The following is an 18,775-nucleotide window of genomic DNA, read 5'->3' as shown; positions in this document are numbered from 1 at the left end:
TGCCGACCGTTTCTCTTGCTTGATTGCTTCTAATTGGGCGATGGCATTGGACTCTTTCATGGGGTCTTCGAATTGGCGCAGCAGAGAACGCGGAAATCTCTGTGCTGAATACAATTCCGGGGCTTTTGTCTCGTACAAGGCAACAAATGAGTCATCTGCGGGGCCCTCCAGGCATGCACCGATGGCATCAACATGCAGCTGTTCCGAAGCAAATGAGGTGGCCCATTGCCATAAGAAATTCCGGGCCTGGATGATAAAAAATTCTAACTTCCCCGGATCCCTGTTGAAATGTGCAGTTGGTCCCCAGACATTGGGCAGGGGGGCCCCTAGCGTTATCGAAGGTCCTGGAGATGCTAGTTGAGGCCCCAGCGGAGAGGCCCCTGGTGGCGGCGCTGGTGGCTGTACAGCAGGCGCTGGAGGAGCAGGTCCTGGTGGCACCGCTGTTGGTTGCAGAGGTGGTGGACACGGTAGCGGTGGCAACTGTGGTTGCAGTGGCTGCTCCCCCGGTGACATGGGTCTTGCTGGTGATCCGGCTGGCGAGGCGGGTCCCAAGTCTGGAGCTCTCGAGAGCTCCATGGGCCAAAACTGAAGCTTTTGCAGGAAGAAGTCACTCATGAAGCAGAGCTCATCTCAGATCTGCCCCACTGCATCTTTCAGCTCGAGCTAGATGCGCTGGAGGTCAGCTGTTCTCGCTGAATCACCATATCTCCCTGAGCCATCCAGAGGTTCCACCTCTTCTTCTTCATACTCCTTGGGTCAGGATGGTCGCCCTCTCCCAGGAGATTCAGCCGACGGGCTTGGCATTCCAGGCTGGTCCCAGACCTCTGTGGCTGCCATGCTTGGGGAGTAATGAATGATCTCTTCACTCCCTCGGGCCTTGGTCTTGCTTTCAAAGGGACATGGTCTTTGGTATAGCTTCGAAGTCTATGGGCCGACTTTCTCCGGTCGCGCTCTGTGCTGGGAAGGTGGATGCTGCCCAAGGGAAATCTAACACTATGTCAGGACCCCCCCTCCCCCCCCCCGGTATTTAGTAAATAGATTTCCAATTATTGCAAAGTTCAATTTATTATAGAATCCAGGTAATTTCACTCAGACAGGCATTCTGAGTTACATCTGGGGGTAGGTAGCAGGACCAAGGGTGATACAAGGTTTGGGGAAAGTGAAGCAACCCCCCCCCCCCCTTCCCAGATGCAGGTATTTTCCCAGCGATCTCTGTCTGATATTTTTCGGCCTAGGGCTGCAGCTTTGGATACATTCTGTTACTAAAAATGTGCTAGACATAATACACAGTTGTAGATTGCAACAAAGCGATGTGAACGAGGGGAGGAATGAAGCGGATGTGATAACAGGGTACAGTATTCCATAACAGTTTGTAAGCAGGGTTGGTGCGTGGGAGTCAGCGAACTAGTCAATGGCCTAGGGTGCTGGCTCCCACAGGGGTGCCTCCCTCCCTCTGGCACGATTGGGTGTGCCCCTTGGCCACCCCACCACCGCCTTCCTCCCTCTCTTCATAGCGCTGGAAGTGCCCCCCCCCAGCCTAGGCTGGTCCTTACCAGCTTCAATGTGGCTGTGTGCAGCTTCTAAGCCTTTGAAGGGCACACGATAGGAGAGTTCACTCCCCCTCACTACCGGTTCCAGGGAGGGGAGCAAACTCTCCTCTCGCAAGCCCTTCAAAGGCGTAGCAGCCCCACGCAGCCACATTGAAGCTGGTAAGAACTTGCCTTGGCGGTGGCGGCAGCAACGGAAGCAGGGGAGAGTGTGGCCTGGCTTTGCAAGCCTCGGCAAGATCGGGGGGGGGGGGATGCAGGGAGTGAATACGCTCAGAGCTAGTGGCTCTGAGCGCGCCCGCTGTCTTCCCGCTCTTGCCGAGGCTTTGCACAGCCTGATGTCATCATGATGTTGTTGGACTGCTTGCGCTGTGTGTGTGCGAAAGTTTGTGAAAATGAAAAAAGGAGGGGGTGGGGGGCAAATTTTGGTCTGGGGTGCTGGAAACCTCAGCGCCGGGCCTGTTGACTTGGACTTAACTCATTCATGGCAAGGTGTTTGACAACAACCTCAGATATGCAAATGACACCACTCTAATGGCAGAAAGTGAAGTGGACCTAAAGAACCTCTTGTTGAGGGTGAAAGAGGAGAGTGCAAAGTTAGGCTTGAAACTCAACATCAACATCCGGCCTCATCACTCCTTGGCAAATAGAAGGGGAAGACATGGAAGTCGTAACAGACTTCACATTCCTGGGATCAAAGACCACTGCAGATGGTGACTGTAGCCATGAAATTAAAAGACGTTTGCCCCTTGGGAGGACAGTTATGGCAAACCTAGGCAGCATAAGAAAAGTAGAGACATCACCCTGCCAACAAAAGTCCGTATAGCCAAAGCGATGGTATTTACAGTGATAATGTACGACTGTGAGAGTTGGAACATAAAGATGGCTGAGCGCAGAAGAATAGATGCTTTTGAGCTGTGGTGCTGGAGAAGAGTCCCTTGGACTGCAAGAAGATGAAATCAGTCAGTCCTAAGGGAAATCAACCCTGACTGTTCCCTGGAAGGTCAGATGCTGAAGCTGAAGTTCAAATACTTTGGCCACCAAATGAGAAGGGAACACTCTCTGGAGAAGAACCTGATGCTAGGAAAGAAGGCAAAAGAAGAAGGGGACGGCAATAGATGAGATGGCTGGACAGTGTTACTGATATAACTAACATGAATTTGAGCAGACTTCAGAGGATGGTGGAAGACAGGAGGGCCTGGCATGACTTTGTCCATGGGGTTGCAAAGAGTTGGATTCGACTGCAACTGAACAACAAACAAAATATAAATGTGATAAATAAACATATATAGAGAAATAAGTAATAAATAGAGAGAAAGAACTCAATGAAATTGCTGTGCACTTGGATTAGAATGGATAAAAGGAAGTACCTTCTTCACCCAAAGGGTGATTAACACATGGAATTCACTGTCACAGGAGGTGATGGCAGGTACATGCATAGATGGCTTGAGTAGTACCATGAAATGTATTTTAATTGTTATTTAATTGTTTTTAAATTGTAATCTTAAATTGACTGTTAGCCGCCCTGAGTCCACTTGCAGAGAGGGTGGGATAGAAATCTATCTATCTATCTATCTGTCTGTCTGTCTGTCTGTCTGTCTGTCTGTCTGTCTGTCTGTCTGTCTGTCTGTCTTCTTTCTGTCTGTCTGTTAAAACGCTCGGGACTCTTTAGCTTGAAGAAACATTGACTGAGGGGTGACATGATAGAGGGATAGAGAAGATGGAAAAAGAAGTATTTTTCTCCATTTCTCACTATATGAGAACTCATGGGCATTGAATGAAATTGCTGAGCAGTTGGATTAGAACAGATAAAAGGAAGTACTTCTTCACTCAAAGGGTAATTAGCACATGGAATTCACTGCCACAGGAGGGGATGACAGGTACATGCATAGATGGCTTCAAGAGGGGACTGGATAAACATATGGAGCAGAGGTCCATCAGTAGCTATTAGCCACAGGGTATAGATGGAACTCTCTGTCTGGGGTAGTGATGCTCTGTATTCTTGGTGCTTGAAGAGGGCAGCAGTGGGAGGGCTTCTAGTGTTTTGGCCCCACTAGTGGACCTGCAGATGGCACCTGGTGCTTTTCTTTTTGGCCACTGTGTGAGAGGGTGTTGGACTGAATGGGCCACTGGACTGATCCAACATGGCTTTTCTTACGTCTTGGTGCTTATTATGATTATAAATTTAAATAAATTTATAAAACTTATATGTGTCCTTCTGCTCTCTCCTCTAGGCAGATTCAAGATTAAAAGCTCTTAATGCAACATTCAGAGTGAAAAATCCAGACAAGTAAGTTTAAGAAAAATTAAACAATCTTAGTCACAGTTGGTTAATATTTTATCTCCTTAACTTTTAGTTCTCAGTGCATGTGCTAGACAGGCCCGTAGCCACGGGGGGGGGGGGGGGGGGGGCGGGGGGCACGGCCCCTCTATTAAACCCCCCCTCCCTCCTGTAGGGCCCCTCCGTTCAGCGCCAGCCCAAGGCACCCCCCCCCCCAAAGTGCTGCAATGCAGTGCTCCATTGAACTTGCCCCCGTGCTGCCCATCACCTGCGTCTCCTCTGCCGGCCCGCCAATGCTACTGTCTCTGGGGGTGCGCTACTGCGTGCTGGGGGTTGTGAAGGGAAGGAGTGGGCGGGCACCGAGCCTGGGGGGGGCGAAGGAAAGGGAAAGGAGGGATCGGCACTGGCCTAGCTCCTCTTGCAGGGTGGCTGCTGAAGCCAGCCACAGCGCCAGCTGAGTATGGTCTCCCCCAGGAACTCGGCCTGCCACAGCCAGTTGGATGACGACGATTCTGCAGCCTCTTTGTCGTTCTTGTCGCCCATGGCTGCTTGCCTCGCCCGCCGCTCAAACGTCTGTGCCTCCACTCCGTTCCACGTCCCTGGTGCCTTCCACTCTTACACTTGCCACGCTCCACCCGGGCCGGCCCCGCCCCCAGAGCAGCAGAGACTTGCCACTTCCCCTTCCTCCCCATCAGGGCTGCGTGCGCACAGGACGCTCTGGACCACGTAGCCGGTGGGGGAGAAGCGCACCTCTGGCCACCCAGCCACCTGGCTGACTTGAAGCCCTGGGTAGGTGGTAGAGGTGCCAGCCTCCATGCCTTTCCACACATATTGTGTGGCTCTTGAAGCCCCCACCACCCTGTTGGCTGGCTTGGAGAAGGCATTTGTCTCTGTAAATCATTTCTCCAAGCCAAGGAGAATGCATTTAAATTTGCTTTCTTTCCACCTCTCTCTCCACATCTATTTGCTTCTGGGTTGGTGGGTGGGAGGGAGGGGGAGGTGCTGTGCAGAGGGGGGTGGGGCTGCCAGAGCAGCGGAGAGAGTGGGGGTCGCCAGAGGAGGGTGGCCCTCCATTTAAAAAAAAATTGCATGCCCCCCCCCCCAACTGGAATTTTCTGGCTATGGGCCTGGTACTAGATTTTTTTTTATAAAAAAAAACAGATTTTAAAAACCACAACATAGAAATGAGAAAAATACCTATTCTATGGAAGACGTATCCAGCTTTACTTGCTTCTGGGTTAAGATGGTTATGGAGCAACAACTTGTTGAAGAGGCTAATTTATTTTAATAGCTGTGGGAAAACCCTGTCTGTAAAGTGTCAAGTCGGCAGATTCAATAACGAGTCTTTGTTGATAACAAAGTAGCTAGTTTATTGATATCATGGTTCTCGACTACAAGGAGATTGAAAGACTAAAGATCATACAGTAGAATGCAATCATATAAGGTACACTTCAAAGGAATTCTTGAAGGAGGGGTACTATGCAGGGCACATTCACACATTGATGTTACAATTTCGTTCTCAGGCCTGCTTTGGCCTTGAGCGTCTCTTTGGCTCCAACCTCCCCCGATGCCCAGCCTGAGAAGGCCCGATAACCTCTTTCACATATTCCCGTTTCAAAGCACAACTACATAACAAAGGAAAGGAGGGGGGTGAGGAAAGTTTGAGCTAGCAGCATTGGCATACAGTATGGCTTTACCCAGGATGCTTCTCTCCTGAACCAAAGATTGAGCACAGGCCTGACCAGAGTTAAAGCAGACTTGACATGAAGAGGTAGAGGACAGTCTAAATCAGGGATGTCAAACATCCAGCCCGTGGGCCAGAACTGGCCAACCCAGGGCTTTAATCAGACCTGTGGGGCTCTTTTCTCCTTCCTCCTTTGAAGCGCTGAGGCTGACAAAGTTCCCTGTTTTTTTTGCTTTGTCTTTTAGTTTTTAAAGTTTTATTAAGTTTTCATAAGAATGAAAAAAAGAGGGTACAGGGTATAAAGAAAAACAGTGAGTATATAAACAGAAAAGATGTACACTCTGCATATCTATGCATCGTTCACCATAAAAGAAAACGGCTATAACATGTTTTCCTAAATTCAAAACAGTGTCCAAATGATTCTAAGTAATCAATATATGTTATGAGTATTGTAAGTTCACACTAAAACTTATCTAAATTGGATCGTATTCTGAGTAAGTACATACTAAGTAAAACTGGTTACCCATTGCATTTCACATCAACTAGTCTTAATAAAACAACCAGGTTGAAATGTCCCACCTAATATACCACGGCTCCCAATGTTTTCTTGCTTCTTCCTTAGATTTGCCACCAAGTAATAAAGACAAGTAGTCCATCTCTGCTGTCTCCAAAATTTTCCCAATCAGTTCTTGCTTCGAAGGGACTTGTTGAAGTTTCCATTTCTGCACAAACAATATTCTAGCTGCTTTAGCTTTAATATGCTTGGGTGTCTTCTTGTCTAATTGTTTATCGAAAACTGCATTAAAGTCTCCTATTAAACAGTATTCTGCATAATCAAAATTTGTTAGCTTAAGATGCAGTTCATTAAAAAAAACTGTCCTGATGATCATTTGGGTCATAAATATTTGCCAAAAGTATTTTTTTTGCCTTCAGTAGTAATTTCCACTAGCAGAATTCTCCCATCTTCCGATGCAAACAACAATTGTGCATTCAGTTTGTCATTTACATAAGTTGCCAGGACTCTCTTCCTTTTTATTAGAATCAGCCGCCAAGAAAAGATTGCCCAATTTTTTGTTTCTTAATAAGTGTTGATCCTTTGACAGTATATGAGTCTCTTGTAGACAAATTATATCAGCTTTAAATTTTGTTAAATATTTGAAAGTCTTTCTCCTTTTTATAGGAGAATTAAGTCCATTGATATTAATAGAAACTATTGATGCCATTATGGGTTCTTCTTATCCCTATCTTTTTAATTTTTCTTATTTTTGGATCGTGTTGAGTACCGTATTTTTCACACCATAAGTCGCACTTCCCCCCCCAAAAAAAGTGGGGTAAAAAGTGTGTGCGTCTTCTGGAGTGAAGGTACCGTACGTACCTTCCTCGGGGGGGGGGGGGGGGGGCGATCCGCTGCCTCCGTCCCGGCGCCTGCCTGGCTCCAGCTCTGACGCTTACAGCAAGCGCTAGGATCGCTCCCTCCGCCCTCCGATCCCAGCGCTTGCTTTAAGCATCAGCGCTGAAGCCATGCAAACAGGCAGGGAGAAAGCATGCCGCCCCCTCCACAGGCGGCGCTCGCGAAGCGCTGGGTTTGCGGAGGGGGTGGGTGCTTCCTCTGCCTGGCTTCAGCTGCTACTTTCAGCAAGCGCTGGGATCAGAGGGTGGAGGGAGCGATCCTGGCGCTTGCTGTAAGCATCAGCTGAAGCCAGGCAGGCAGGCACGGGGAAAGCACGCCGCCCCCTCCACAGCCCAGCGCTTTGCGAAGTGCTGGGTTTGCGTAAGGGGCGGGTGCTTCCTCTGCCTGGCTTCAGCTGCTGCTTTCAGCAAGCGCTGGGGTCGGAGGGTGAAGGGAGCGATCCTGGCGCTTGCTGTAAGCATCAGCTGAAGCCAGGCAGGCAGGCAGGGGGAAAGCACGCCGCCCCCTCCACAGCCCAGCGCTTTGTGAAGCGCTGGGTTTGCGGAGGGGGCGGGTGCTTCCTCTGTGCCTGCGTGCCTGGCTGGGAGACAAGCGGCGAGATCGCTCCCTCCGCCCCCATCGCAAACCCAGCACTTCGCAGGGAGCGATCTCGCCGCTTGTCTCCCAGTCAGGCATGCAAGCGCAGGGGAAGCACGCCGGCGCCTGTGTAACCGGCTGAGAGATAAGCGGCGAGATCGCTCCCTGCGAAGTGCTGGGTTTGCGGTGGGGGCGGAGGGAGCAATCTCGCCGCTTGTCTCCCAGCCAGGCACCTGCGTCTAATGGTCCGGAGCGTCCAATGGACCGAAAAATACGGTATGTCTTCTTTCCTTCTTGATGGTCCTCTTCTGAAGATTCATCCTCATCATCATTCTCCCCCCCCCCCCAATCTTTACCTCCAAATTTCTCTAAAAAAAATTTCCGCTTTAAAGATTGAATTAATCCTATACCTTTTGTCTTCATATGTGGAAAGCAGGCCTTCTGGTGTTAGCCAGGTGTGTGGGATTTCTCTTTCTCTCAAAAAGGTTGTCAGTTCTTGATATTCTCTTCTCCTTTGTTGGACTGGCCATGGCACCTCTTTTACAAGTTTCACATTATTTCCTGCTATTGTCACCAACTTATCCGTTGTTTGCTTCAGAATAGCATCTCTGGTTTTCTTTCTCGTAAATTTCACATGTATTTCCCTGGGTAATTTCTGCTTTCTTGTGAAACTTGATGTCACACATTTAGTTTGTTGATCTCTTCTTCAATTTTCGATGGCTCAACCTTTAAGATTTCAGCAAGTGTTTTGCTTAATATTTTTCGCAAATCCTCAGATTTGTCTTCTGATACATTTTGAAACCTCAACATATAAGCTGCTCTGTCCATCTCCAGTTGAAGAAACCTACTGTCAAGAGTTTTTTGACTTTCCGCAAGCTGTTTCACCTTTTGGGTGTTAGTTGCCACTTGACTATCCAACACTTTTAATGTTTTGTTTGTCTCCTCTGTTTGCTTTCTATTCTCTTGCAATTCTTGTTTTACTTCTGACATCTGTTCTCTTATATTGTCTACCTTTTCAGACAATTGTGCTCTTGCTGTCATTAGAGCATTTTGCATTCTTTCATAACTTCTTGCATGTTTGAGGCACTAAGCTTCCCAGGTCTTGGGGAGGGGGGGAGCTAGGTGATGGAGTTATGGCTCAAACCTCTCTCTTCCTTTGGGTTTCTTTGAACCCAGAGGCCATTAGCTTGTTGCAGACAATTAACAGTCGACCTTAGAGCTTTGTATATACACTAGTTTGTTATGGAACACGATGTTCCCACTTTTGTCAACAAACCCAATGCCCAGAGAATAAAATCAATATTTTGGTTAAAAAGCAAAATGTTTGGGTACAAGACCTTCCACCTTATGTCAACAAACTAAGCAAACCCCAAATAGTGATACCATGTAGAATTAACAGTACCTTTTTACAATGACAATAATAGCCTAAATATAGAAATATTCAACCCTAGGCTTTAAAATATTCTAGTCCAGAATTTGCAGCCAAAATTATAAGTACCTCACAGTATTTTATAATATACTCTGCAATTCCCAGTCCAATTGTAAATCAGATTTAGCCAGTTAAATCCAGTTAATTCTGAGCCAAGGCAAGAACTTCAAAAGATATATTTTGATATATATATATCCTCCTGCACCTGATGGAATGGCCTTGGGTCAGCCATAGCTCTGGCAGAGGTTGTCCATGAAAGGGCAGCTGCTGTGAGAGTCCTCTCAGTCCCACCCACCTCACAGGGTGTCTGTTGTGGGGGAGGAAGGTAAAGGAGATTGTGAGCCACTCTGAGACTCTGAAATTTGGAGTGGAGGATGGGATATAAATCCAATATCATCATCATAATCCAACCAGAACGTTAGTCATCCATCCATCCATCCATTCATCCATGGAATCCAAAAATTGCCATACCAAAAAAGGAAAAAAATATATACAATATAGGTATTTATGATCCAAAACAGCCACTTGTATAATCCAAAACAGTGCTCTATAATCCCAGCTAGGTATTTATAATTTATAAATCAAAAGAGAGATTTGTAATCCAAGGTGTAAATTTGTAATCCTAGAATCCAGGATATAGGTTATAATCCAAAAAGAGATTTATAATCCAAGGCCCTTAGATGGGCTAAAAAACAACAACAGTTTTTAGTCACTGGTAGAGGTACAGGTTTGTAATCCAAAAAAGAAATTTATAATCCAAGTCATTTAGGTGGGCTAAAAAACAACTTTTAATCACTGGTAGAGGTGCACTCATCTCCAAAAATAATGCAACTCTGCTTCAGCCATATACTCCACTTAAATAGAACCAAGCAATCCAGACAAAGTACAATAGCAATTAGTAAACCAGCCAAGTTTCTCTTCTGATATATTAACTTCCTGTCAACTTCACACACTCTAAAAGCAGTGCCCGCCATTCACTCAGGGGCCCCAAACTTTTATAACTTTAAATCCCAGTCTATCAGTCACTGACATGAACGTAATTTATTTTCAGGACGATTCATATGCTTAGAAGCAACCACGGTTTGTTTTTTTAATTTTAGTAAAGCCTTTGTGAAGCCTTCTAACACAAGGATGGAGAGGGAGCCAGCTACCTGCCCTCCCCTCTCTTTAAATTTCCCGCTTCTGTTCACGCTTCCAGTAAAAGTTTATATTCGATCCTAAGGGTTATAATAAAATGCAAAGCACTCAATAAAGTTTGCTCAACTTGCTGAGCCTTCTCTCCGAATCCATTTATGCAGAGGGTACTTGGAAAACAGAAGAGGCAAAAAAGATACAGAAAAGAAAGCCAGCAGACGCCTCTGGGGCCATAAAAATGGTAATTGCAGCTGCAGGGGCTCCACAGCAACAACAGCTCAGGGAAACGACTGCCGTCGGTTTCTTGAGCTTGATGTCAAGCCGTCTGCCCTCCAGAACCCTTCCCGGGCCCCAGAATCGAGTCTCCCACTCCAGGAGACCCCCCTCCACCGGTCGCTGGATTAAAGCACAGCCGCTGGAGCAAGTACGCGGCCGGTCTTCCCTGTAAGCCTTTTTGCTGTGTCTTTACTGGCTGCAGCAGGAAGCAAAGCTGCATGGAAAACATGGAATGGATTTTCTGTTAATGTCTCCGTGCCCAGATAGATAGGGCCCAGGGACTTTAATAGAAAATCCATTTCATGTTTTTCTTGCAACTTTGTCGGTGCTTCAATGTGTTTCAATGGAGTGGAGATCAGTTTCGCTTTCAGTGTTCTTATAGTCAACTGAAGCTAATGCTTCCTGGAGTTGTGTCCTTGCAAATAAAGGGTTGATGCTTTGAGCCAGATTGTCTCTGCTGAGTGGATCTGACCATTATTTCCTCTAAACTGAGTTAGTGTGAGCTAGCTCACTGTTTTTTAGCCTCCAGCTCACACATTTTTGTCTTAGCTTAGAAAGGATGGCCCCAGAGCAAACTAATTTGGGCTGTAGCCAAATTGCTTGATCACAGCTTTAATGTTAGTAGCTCACGAAGTAGAATTTTTGCACGCAAGACTCCGCAGCTTAGAGGGAGCATTGGACCTGACCTAGTGAGTACTCTAACTCACAGCCAAAGGGGGATATTACATTGGAGAGCCGTTGCCAATCTGAGTAGATCTCTGGGGGTGTGGGGGACAAGCTTGCAATGCCATTTCATTGTTTTCCCAGGTTCAGAGCATTCTGCTTTTTCTTCATGTTTTATTTTAAAAATTGCTCTGCCAAATCCCACTATTTTTACATTTTTCATGTTTTGGCCCCGTAAATGGCACCAAGTACTAGGAGTTTTATCCGACTATATTCCCCCCCCCCCCAAAAAAAAAACACTATTAACTGTGGGCACAGCATGTGATGCTGTAACATTTGCAAAAAAACTGTTCCTTTCCAAGCCCGCTGGAGCCGTGAAAGTACTGTTTGGAAACAAAACTGCTGACTCACTCACCAGTCCTCTGTTGACTCTCGATTCAGGCTGGTTTGTAGCCCTGGCTGAAAGTGAGCCAACTGGAGTAGCTTCCCCAGGAAGGAAGGGATGGGACTAAAATGTGGGCTGAAATGGAGGATCCTCTTTGAAGGATATGAGCTCGCCTCACCCCCGATGGCTCAACCTAGCTGTGTTTCCTTTGCTGCTGTTTCCAGCTCTGAGCTCCATGCCCCTCTGTGGTCAGCCACCTCCTAATGCTGCTGCTTCTCTGGAGTGTCTCCAGTGGAGGGGCCATACAGGTAATTTAATGAAGAGGACTGGCCCTTCCTGGGTCCCCCTATAGCTAATTTCCTAAAACCAATTCTTCCAAACTATATAAAGTCCGACCAGATAGGATTTGTTTTTCAAAGAAATATTACAGACAGGACACGGCGCATATTAAACAAATCATTGTAACAAGTCCAAATTAGAAACAGCACTGCTATTGCTGGATGCAGAAAAAGCATTCGACAGCGTGGGAATACCATTTTTAAAAGCAATTTTAATTGAGATGGGATTTGGCAACAAATTTTTAAAAGCAATCCAAGCTATATATCAAAACCCAAGTGCAAAAATTTTAATTAATGGACTCTTAACTCAAAATTTTTTTTTACAAAGGGGGACTAGGCAAGGCTGCCTGTTTTCACCATTGCTGTTTGCATTGGCTATAGAACCGCTAGCAGAAGTCATTAGATTTCAGATATTCAAGGAGTAAAAATTGAAAATAAAACGCGTAACATTTGTTTATATGCAGATGATATTGTTTTATGTTTAACTAATTCTGTTGAATCATTATTTGAAGTTCAAAAGGTTTTAGACCAGTTCACCCAGGTCTCTGGTCTCCTCTTCAATAAAAATAAATCCAAACTATATCCCATTTATTTAAGGCAGGAAACAACCAAATCTATAAAAAAAAATTTATCTATAACTGGACAGCTAAAAATGGCACTATTTAGGCATAAATATTCCCGTTGTTTTTCATAAAATATACAATGAGTATTTTGACACATTGTTTAGAGAAATTAAAAAAAAATTAACAAATGGAATTCATTAGTATTAAATTTATCAGCTAGGATAGACCTGATCTGAAGTTTTCTTCTACCAAAATTCACTTGCCTTTTCAGAACAATTCTAGTGGCGATTCCCTTAAAAGATCTGCAAAAATGGTAAAAGGAAATATTAAAAATTTGGGGGGCAAATGAAAAAGTAAGATTAAAGAAACAAAACAAAAAAAATGTATAGACCATTTGACCAGGGGGGCCTGGAGATTCCAAATCTTCACTATTATGAAGCTTCTAACTTAACCTCATTAATTTGAGCTTATACATTTCCAGAACTGGAATGGGTTCAAATTGAACAGACTTATTTAGAGCCTTATTCCCTCACTGATTTTTATGGGATTTATCATTAGTTCCAACAAAGTGATGGCAGAAAAACATATTCCTTAAGAATGCTATAAATATCTGGAAAAAATACAAGGAACATATAGTTCTGGAAAATTCACTCGTGTCCTCTTATACAAATCAGAAATGGTTTGTCCGAGGCCAAAATGATACCACTTATTTCTCCTGGCAGAGAGCAGGATTAACAAAATGGAATGACTTTTTGGAAAAAGGCAAATTAATTTCTAAGCTGAAACTGGAAGAAAAAGTAGGTTTTAAAATTATGTGGCCACGTTATGCTCAAATTCAATCGTTATTTGAATCTCCGAACATTAAAAGATCCATAGAAAGGCCAGTGACTGATTTTGAACAACTGTGGTGGAAATTAGATAAAAATACAGTGGAATATTATCTAAAATACAGAAAATCATTTTGAATGCAGGAAATTTCCCTATTTTAAAAAATGTTGTGTGTGTGTGTATGTATATGTATATGTATATATATATATATATACACACACACACACACACAACATTTTTGGGGAAAGATTATTGCAAAAATACATCATATCAAACTTCCGCTTGACCCTAAAATTTTGTTATTAAGCAAATGGTCTCCCTCAGATAATAACCTGACTGATAATATAAGGATATACATCTTATTATCAGTTGCACATACTACTATTGCTGCCAAATGGATATCACATTATAATCCGACAATCGTACATTGGCAACAACGGTTGTGGGAGGATTTTATAATGGCTAAAATTTCCAACTCAATGGTTGTTTCTTCTGTAGATAAATATGAGAAACAATTTGTACCAGTTTGGTTTCCTATAGGAGAATATTTTGCAATGCTAGTCATAATTCCAAGAAACCAGTTATATAATCTGATGTTATACTTCTAGTGAGGACTAACTAATTTTCTTCCTTTACTTTTTTTTACTTTGGCAAGTTGCAAATGGAAAATATACTCGCCTACTTACCTTCTGTGCAATTTTCCTTTGTATTGTATTATTTCCTAGTTTATCAAATAAAGCAAACAACAAAAAAGGCATCCCTCCCTGCTTTCCAGTGCTGAGAGCCAAGCAAGGTTTGTTTGCTGGCCTGTGCAATAAAAAATCCCGACTGTGTGCCCCACCATATTTTAAATCCTGGCTGCTGCCCTGCTACTTGGGAAATGCAGAAAGCTACATTGTGCCAACTTATTCTGCAATCTTTTTCTGCTGAATCCTGCACCTATTGATAGTTTTAACTTGTTTTAAATCGAATGTGTCTTGTTTTAAATTTAATATGTCTTGTTAGGACTGTGTTGTACCCTGTCCTGAGCCTGTTCGCGGGAAGGGATGGGCTAGAAATTGAATAAATCAAATCAAATCACATAGGTTTTTCTGCCTGATACTTTTGAAGCTGGAAATAAGGTCAATGTAGCCTGCAGGTGTACAAAACAATTTTCAACGGATGCTTTAACTACTCTTTCTGACTTCCTACATTATAGGTAGCTAGCTTGTCTTTTCAGTATCCGGTAACAAAATTTAAAACAAAACAAAAAGTTTTCTAAAATTCGTATGTACAACATAGCTATATTTCCCCTGATTATTGCTTTTGCTTGTGTTGGCTGAACCATATCCTATGGTCAGACTTGTATACTGTAAAATCCTTCCACTCTCGCCTTGCTTCCCTGCTACTTCTGCATGTAGTCCCTTAGAAAGCTTTCAGAAGCTTCAGCTAGTACAGAATTTCGTGGCTAGACTGCTGATTGGGGCCAGTTATTGGGATCATGTGATCCCAGTATTATAGAAATGACACTGACTATCAATCTACTTCTGAGCCCAATTCAAGGTGTTGTTTTTTGCCTTTTAAAGCTCTTCATGGCTCGAGACAGGAGTATCTAAAGGACTGCCTTCTCCCATATCTTTGCATCTGGGAATTAAGATCACAGGGAGAGGGAGAAGTTCTCCTGACTGTCCCCTCCCAGAGAAGTGCACCTGGTCCCCTCACTTTCAGTGTTTAGAAGGCAGCTGGGTTTAATTTCAGTTTTAAGTATTTTTATATATTCTATTTTATGTATTTTATTTGTATATTGTATGATGCCTTGTCCATCATAAGGAAGAAAGGTGGCTAATCATAGAATCATAGAGTTGAAAGGGATCTCCAGGGTCATCTAGTGCACCCTCCAGCACAATGCAGGAAATTCACAAGTACCTCCCCCCCTATGTAAGTGTTTTAAAGAAATAAGGATGTCTATTGCATTGTGGTTTTTTGTCCTCCCCATCCCCATGAAAACAAATGCAGAGGCTGTTTTTGGGTTCATACTAGAAATGTAGCTTGAACACATAGTCAGAAATTTCATTCCCACCTAATAGACAGATGCAATGCCCAGTGAACAAGTAGTTAAACTGAAACACTTGCTTTGTTGAGCAAACTACTCACTTAAACAGTTCCTCTATCCAAGAAGCCTGAGTATTCTATTTGAACCAATCTGTTTGAACAAATACTTGAACTGTTTTGTTGCAATCCTGTCATGCAATTTGTGAGAGCTTGCTTCTCTGATTTCTAGTGGTGTATTTACTTTTCTTGCATTCCCAGGAGGTTTACAGAATTTAAACACTACAGTGATGAGCTGCAGTCTGTCATATCACACCTTCTGAGAGTCAGAGCTGTAAGTATTTCCCGTGTGGAGTCTGACAGTGTAATAAATTAGCTTTCTTTAAATGTATGAAGTAAGTCAGGGGTGTTAAACTCATTTGTTATGAGGGCCAGATCTAACATAACTGAGACCTTGTCAGGCCGGGTCAAGTGTGTCACAAAATGTAATGCCAGGTAGTGGAGATATATAAACTTTATAAAGGACACAGACAAACACAATTAAAGATTTTTTAAAAACTTAAAAGATGCTTAAAAGATTAGCACTCTTCCAATATTTTGTTTATTTAACAATTTCTGATAACTGACACCTCTTGCTCTCAATTATTACATCAAAATCTGGAGATTACATCAAAATCTGAAGTCTATGCTATGCTGTAGCAATCTTGAATATGCTGTGCAGGTGTTGCTCACGTGTTTCTGTGAGTTGCAAAACTGCTTTTGATTTATTGACATTCATTACAGAGATTGCATGGTCAATGCTTTGAGCCTAAGACCCTGAGGAAAACATGAAATGGCTGGGCATTGTGAGCTTTTGTACATAGGCTGCTTCATGTGCTGGTCAGCCAATGGAGAAAATAGAGGGTTTGCTCTGTAGCTCCTGGGTGACTGAGCAAGTCTGGCAAAGCAAGCAGTTACGCAGAAGGATGCAAGAGAGAGAAGGAAGCAGATGACAGTGAGTTGCTCACAGGACTGATAGGAGCCCTTTGGGGCCCTGATTCAGCCCTCGGGCTGCACTTTTGACGCCCCTGGAATAAGTGGAGCATCTGTCCATAGACTATGTGAAAGTGGTGTTTTCAGAAATAGGTTGTTTCCCTAAATGCCTGTCCTCCCTTTTAATCACAAAGTAAATGGAATTATACTTATAACGATACATTGATGCATATTTAAGAGAGAGACAGTTGTGATATTAAAAAAGCTGGAACAACTTCACAGATTAGACTGGTAGTATCAGACCTCAATTGAGGGTGGAGCTCCCCAGAGCACAGCTCTGGAAGTTAATCAGGCCCCCAAGCAAAAGGTCATTGTCTGCTTCCTTCTGTCTTGCCTCCTTTGGTTGCCATTTTTCTCTCTCCCCTGTGATGAGGCAGCCAAGCAAAGTGGCCTCTTGCTCTTTCACTCTTCCCCCTCCCTCTTCTCGAAGGGAGAAGGAGCCTCAGCCAGTGGAGGAGCTTGGCTCTGTAGCTCTGCTGTGTGATTGAGTTTGCCAGGGTTGCCAGGCATTCTTAGTCACACTGTAGAGCTACTGAACCAAGCCTCTCTTCCTTCTGTTCACTGAGGCTCCTCTCCTTTCCTGGGGAGGGAGAGAAAGGGGGAGAGTTTCCTTTGCCTAATTCCCTCTGTCAGTTGCATGGGAGAGATACAAAGAAAGCACTTTTAAGACCAGCAACGTTATGGTCTTATGCCTGGGTGGTCATAGGTGCAACTGAATTTGCCTTTCCCTTTTCACTGTATTTATGCCTTCATGATCCATGTCTTTCACTGTATTAATGCCTTCATGATCCATGCTGTCATTATCCAGAAGAGAAATAACAAGAAGCCAGGATTAAGCTGAGAGTTTTTGTCCAGACTAAGTTCCCCCAGCACATTTCCTTTTATTTTTCTTTCACATTTCACATTTTCCTTTGATTGATTGGGGATTTTGAACTTAGACTTCCCAGATAGTAGCCTGATATTGACCACTGTAAATGGTTGTCTCTCTGTTCTTGAACTGCCTCATAGGAGTTGTAGTAATTTCTCTGGGGAAGACTATAGTTTTGTAGACAAACACATAGCCCTCAGCAGGGGTTGGTTTCTAGAAAAACAGGTAGTGGAGCTCATTAGCATAACTCATTAGCATATGCCACACACCCCTCTGACATCACCCATAAGCCACACCCCTCTGAAATCACTGGAAGTACGTCATAAGGCACTGCCAGATAAATGAAAACTTGAATATTGTGATCTCAGTTCTCCAAACAAACCACCCCATTCAGTTTCCCAACACCAGCAAAGCAGTCAGGGTGAGAGGCCTGGTGGCATCCTCCCACTGGTACCTTGTGCATTTTGCAGGTACGTATCCACCAGACTGCATAGAAATGGGAGTTAGCATCTATTTGAACAGTTTGTTGTTCAGTTGCACAGTCGAGTCCCAACTCTTTGCGACCCCATGGACAAAGTCACGCCAGGCCCTCCTGTCTTCCACCAACCTCTGAAGTCTGCTCAAATTCGTGCTTGTTATATCAGTAATGCTGTCCAGCCGTCTCCTCTTTTGCCGTCCCCTTATTCTTTTGCCTTCTGTCTTTCCCAGCATCAGGGTCTTCTCCAGGGAGTGTTCCCTTCTCATTTGGTGCCCAGAGTATTTGAGAACATTTGAGCCCAGCAGTATTGGCAGGTTCCAGGAGGTGAGGGGGGGGGGGGGGTGTAGGGCTGCCAGATCCAGGCTTGGAGCTCCAGGAGATGTAGTGTAAGTGCAATGCCGTGGATTCTTTCTACCCTCCAAAATGTTTATTTTCCCAGGGGGGGGATTCATCTGTGTATTTTAGATATGATCTCATGGATCCCCAGGCCTCACCAGAAAGTTGGCAACCCTATCAGAGTATTGAACTAGAATCTGGGAGACCAAAGTCCAACCCCCTACTTCACCACCAAAGGTGGTTGGGGTTTTTTTTTTTGCCTAAACAAGCCAAAAAATGCCTGTGAGACAGCCGCTGACCTAACTGCCCACTACAACTCACTCTTCTGAGTCCCAGGAGAGGCAGCAGCAGTGGTGGCAAGAGGGCAGCAGGTAGAATGGCCAGCAAATAGGTGTGAAAAACCTCAGCACTGGAGAGCCGCTGCCAGCCTGAGTAGACAATACTGACTTTGATGGACTGAGGGTCTGATTCAGCATAAGGCAGCTTCAGATGTTCACATGTTCATGTTCAAACAGTCCACAAGCTGAAAATAAATCAAAGGAATGGTTTGGTCATTTGAGAGCAGCAGCTGTCCCACAATGCATAGGCTGCCTGAAGCGGTCAGCAGCAAGGTCTAAAGCTCCCACCCTGCCCTCCAGGGCTGCCTCCCTCAGCCCGCAAAAGGCCAGCAAGACAGGCACTGACCCATCTCCCACCCCAACCCCCCGTTCTTAGTCCTGGCAGTAGCAGCGAAAGTAGAAGCAACATGGCAGCATGCTCAATCCGCAGCAAGCAGTCCACAAGCTGAAAACAACAAAACAAGAAATGGTTCTGTCATCTTTGGTTTCCCAGACTCTAATCCAACATTCTGAAAGGAATGCCAACCACCAAGTGTGACCAGGCAATCCCTGAGAGAATTACAACTCATCTCTAAACTAC

At 44.5% G+C, this 18,775-nt stretch overlaps 1 protein-coding gene across 1 annotated transcript in view; it reads left to right on the top strand.

Moving 5' to 3' along the window:
• SNX4 (sorting nexin 4) overlaps window positions 1–18,775 on the top strand; it is a 130,771-nt gene that overhangs the window by 30,296 nt on the left and 81,700 nt on the right. The window contains exons 5-6 of the mRNA XM_060261816.1: window positions 3,782–3,837; window positions 15,405–15,477. Of these exons, the coding sequence (XP_060117799.1) occupies window positions 3,782–3,837; window positions 15,405–15,477 (129 nt within the window). The remainder of the gene's footprint in view (window positions 1–3,781; window positions 3,838–15,404; window positions 15,478–18,775) is intronic.

Source organism: Heteronotia binoei, chromosome 21 (genome assembly GCF_032191835.1).
Source record: "Heteronotia binoei isolate CCM8104 ecotype False Entrance Well chromosome 21, APGP_CSIRO_Hbin_v1, whole genome shotgun sequence".
NCBI lineage: Eukaryota > Metazoa > Chordata > Lepidosauria > Squamata > Gekkonidae > Heteronotia > Heteronotia binoei.
Note: the sequence above shows the minus strand (reverse complement) of the source record. Positions and strands in the feature narration are given on the sequence as shown.